Source organism: Elephantulus edwardii, unplaced genomic scaffold, assembly GCF_000299155.1.
Source record: "Elephantulus edwardii isolate Elephantulus edwardi_28Jun2011 unplaced genomic scaffold, EleEdw1.0 scaffold00269, whole genome shotgun sequence".
In the NCBI taxonomy this organism is placed as follows: domain Eukaryota; kingdom Metazoa; phylum Chordata; class Mammalia; order Macroscelidea; family Macroscelididae; genus Elephantulus; species Elephantulus edwardii.
Window position 1 is genome coordinate 1,168,492 of NW_006400019.1, and position 3,345 is coordinate 1,171,836.

The following is a 3,345-nucleotide window of genomic DNA, read 5'->3' on the forward strand; positions in this document are numbered from 1 at the left end:
GGCCTCCTTCCCCGTTGGGATGGCCCCCCGGCCCCGCCGTCCACTAGGCGGGACGCCTCCGGGGGCGGGGACTGCGGGCGCGGGCTCGCGCCCGCCCAGCGCATCTCGCCTTCCGCTCGCCCTGTGGCGGCGTGTTGAAGCGGCGCGGAGCAGCTGGCCGGGTCGTGGACAAAAGGAAGACAAGGCCGCGCCTTCAGCTGAACCGCTCACGGGACGCGCCAGCTCTTGGCTGCACCCACGCTGCCAGGCCCGCCCCTTCCCGGACGCTAACACCAATGAGGAGGCGACACTTCTGATGAAGTACCGCCTCCGCAGGCCAAGGGCTGGACTGACACTTCCCTTGCCCGATATGGGGGTGCCATGGGTTCCTGTTTTGTTGACTATGCTGAAGCTTTGCTGTGTGGATCATGACAAACTATTGCTCATACGAAACTTAGACGTGGACCAAAAGGCTGTTGTGCAAACAAAGCAAGGGAACACTTGCTTTTGTTGTTAGGTGCCATTGAGTCTACACGGTTTAAAATCAGGAAAGGTGTCAGGGTTGTATCCTTTCTCCTACATGCTGTCTGTATGCTGAGCAAATAATTTGAGAAGCTAGACTCTGAAGAATGTGTCATCAGGATTGGAGGAAGCCTCATCAACAGCCTGCGTTATGCAGATGGCACAACCATGTCTGGCTGACAATGAGGACGACTTGAAACACTACTGCAGACGCTAAAAGAATACTGCTTTCAGTATGGATCACGTCTCAATATCAAGAAAACAAAAATCCTCACCACTGGGCCAACAGGCAACCTCATGATAGATGGAGAATTGATTGAAATTGCCAATGATTTCATCTCACTTGGATCCACAATCAACACCCTTGGTACTAGCAGCCAGGAGATCTGGGGATGTATTTCTCTGGGAAAGTCCACGGTCAAGGACCTCTCTAAATTACTGATGAACAATGTTGTTACATTCATCTGATCCAGCCCGTAATCTTTTCCACCACTTGCTGTGCATCTGAGAGCTGGACAATGAATAAGAAGACAACAGAAGAATTGAGAAGACTTTGAGCTGTGGTGTTGGAGAAGTGTGCTGAATATCCTGTGGGCTTCCAAAAGGACAAACAGATATGTCTTGGAAAAAGTGCAGCCAGAATGCCTTGGAGGCAAAGACTATGAAACTTCACCTCACATACTTTGGACATGTTGTTAGAAGTTATTCCTTGGAGAGGGACCTCATACTTGGAAAGGTGGAGGCACAACAGAGAGGAAGACCACCGAGATGGATTGATGTCATGACTGTGGCAATGTGCTCTAGTGTGTCAGAGATGATGAGGATGGCACAGAAGAGAGCAGAATTCAGATATATTATTCATAGGGTCACTATGAGTCATACTCGATTCGATAGCACCTGAGAACTACAACAACAACAACAACATTCCTACAGGGAGAGGTGGTGGTGTGTGGGCTTCATTCTGTTTGTACTCACTCTTGCCTTTTTAGAACTTGAACTTTAGCCCAGCAACAATAGTAAAGTTCAAAAGAGCAGCAAACAACAAATGCTGGCGAGGTTGTGGAGGGATTGGAACCCTTATTCATTGCTGGTGGGAGTGTAATATGGTGCAACCACTATGGAAGGTGGTCTGGTGCTTTCTCAAAAAGTTGGAAATAGAAATACCATTTGACCCAGCAATTCCACTTCTAGGAATATATATACACTAAAGAAACCAGAACTGCCATCTGAATAGATATATGCACACTCAACATGTTTATTGCTGCGTTATTTATAATAACAGAGAGATGGAAGCAACCCAAGTGCTCATCAACAAACAAATGTATAGAGAAGTTGTGGTATATTCACACAATGGAATACTATGCAGCACTGAAAAATTAGGAACTCATAAAACATTACACAATATGGATGACCTTGGAGGACATTATGCTGAGTGAAGTATCTTAACACACAAGGACAAATACTGTATAAAGCCATTGTTATAAAACAGGACTGACTTGGGGGAAAACTAGGAAAAGAGTGGATAGATAATGAACACTGCATTGGAACAGTTGAAGGGAAGATTGTTTAAAAGGAATCTATGATTAGACATTGTATATCAACTGTCCAGAATAAGAGGTGCATTGCAAAGTGGACTGGAGGAGGGGTGGAGAGAGGAGACTGTGCAACAATGAATGATTTTTTTAAAAAAAGTGAACTGGGGGAGGGAGGAAAATATGCAACAATGAATGAATGAAAATTCAACTTTTCTGTAAACTTCCGTTAAAAATCATAGTTAACAACCAAAATCTGAACTTCTAATTTTGAAATGTGTACAGATAAATGGAAAGTTGTAAGAAATAGCTAGGGAGGTAGGGGACACCCTTTGCTGAGTGTTCCACAGTGTTAGCATCTTGCTATATCGTGAAACAGTAGCTCAGTATCATGGGCAGAAAATGGATGTGGTCACTTGCTAAGCTCATTGAGGTCTACTCTGTGTGTGTGTGTGTGTGTGTGTGTGTGTGTGTGTGTGCGCGCGCGCGCACGCGCGTTTGCATGTGCACTTCATCAAAAGTGCAGCCATGTGATCAGGACACCAGTTACTGCACAGACCCTTGCTCCCTGCGCCCAGTTGTTCAATGTCGTTTTCAGAGGTAGTTAATTGCAAGAAAGTGGATTGCCCCTCTTCCTCCAGTGGAACAGATGGTGTATTTGAATAGTATGCCTTTGGGGCAGCAGTGAAACTCCTTACCACTAAGCCAGCACAGCTTTCTCCCCTAGTTCCTGGGTACCCCTAATCTGTTCTCCCTCACCACAATATCATCATTACAAGAATGGCCTATAAAATAAATCATTCAATGTGTAAACCTTGTGGATTGGCTTTTTCCACTCAGTGTAGTATCCTGGAGATTCAAGTTGTGGCATGTTACAATTGCTTTGCCTTTTTTGTTGTTTTTTGTTCACAAATGATCCTTTATCGACTAGTGTTCTTGACTAGCTGGGAATTGCATAGCACCACTTTTTTTTTAATACTTTAAAACTTACAAAGTTCTTATACATTGTTTTTTCACACCAGATCTTTCCTATTTCCTTCACTCCCCTCCCTCCACCCATCAAATTGTGTGACCCTATAATTTTACCCACCCCACCCCTTTGTTCTCCCCCTCCCCCTCTTAGATCCTCATACTCATTCTACAATAATGTCTCTTCTAAACCTACCTCTTCTACCATTTCTGGTAGTTCTCTGTCAGTGTACTGTTCGGTCAATTCTGGATAATATTCAGCAGGATTTTACTTGGGTGTGATATTAGTGATATTGTTCAATAATTTCCAAACTGTCAGGTCACCTTTTTTTTTTAAATAATT

The 3,345-nt window shown here is 44.5% G+C and overlaps 1 protein-coding gene across 1 annotated transcript in view; it reads left to right on the plus strand.

The window, feature by feature from the left end:
- The first annotated feature begins 19 nt into the window (after positions 1–19).
- Positions 20–3,345, plus strand: part of LOC102843910 (testis-specific protein TEX28-like) — a 120,448-nt gene continuing 117,122 nt past the window's right edge. Inside the window, 1 exon segment of the mRNA XM_006899976.1 lies at positions 20–300. Within this exon segment, the coding sequence (XP_006900038.1) occupies positions 20–300 (281 nt within the window).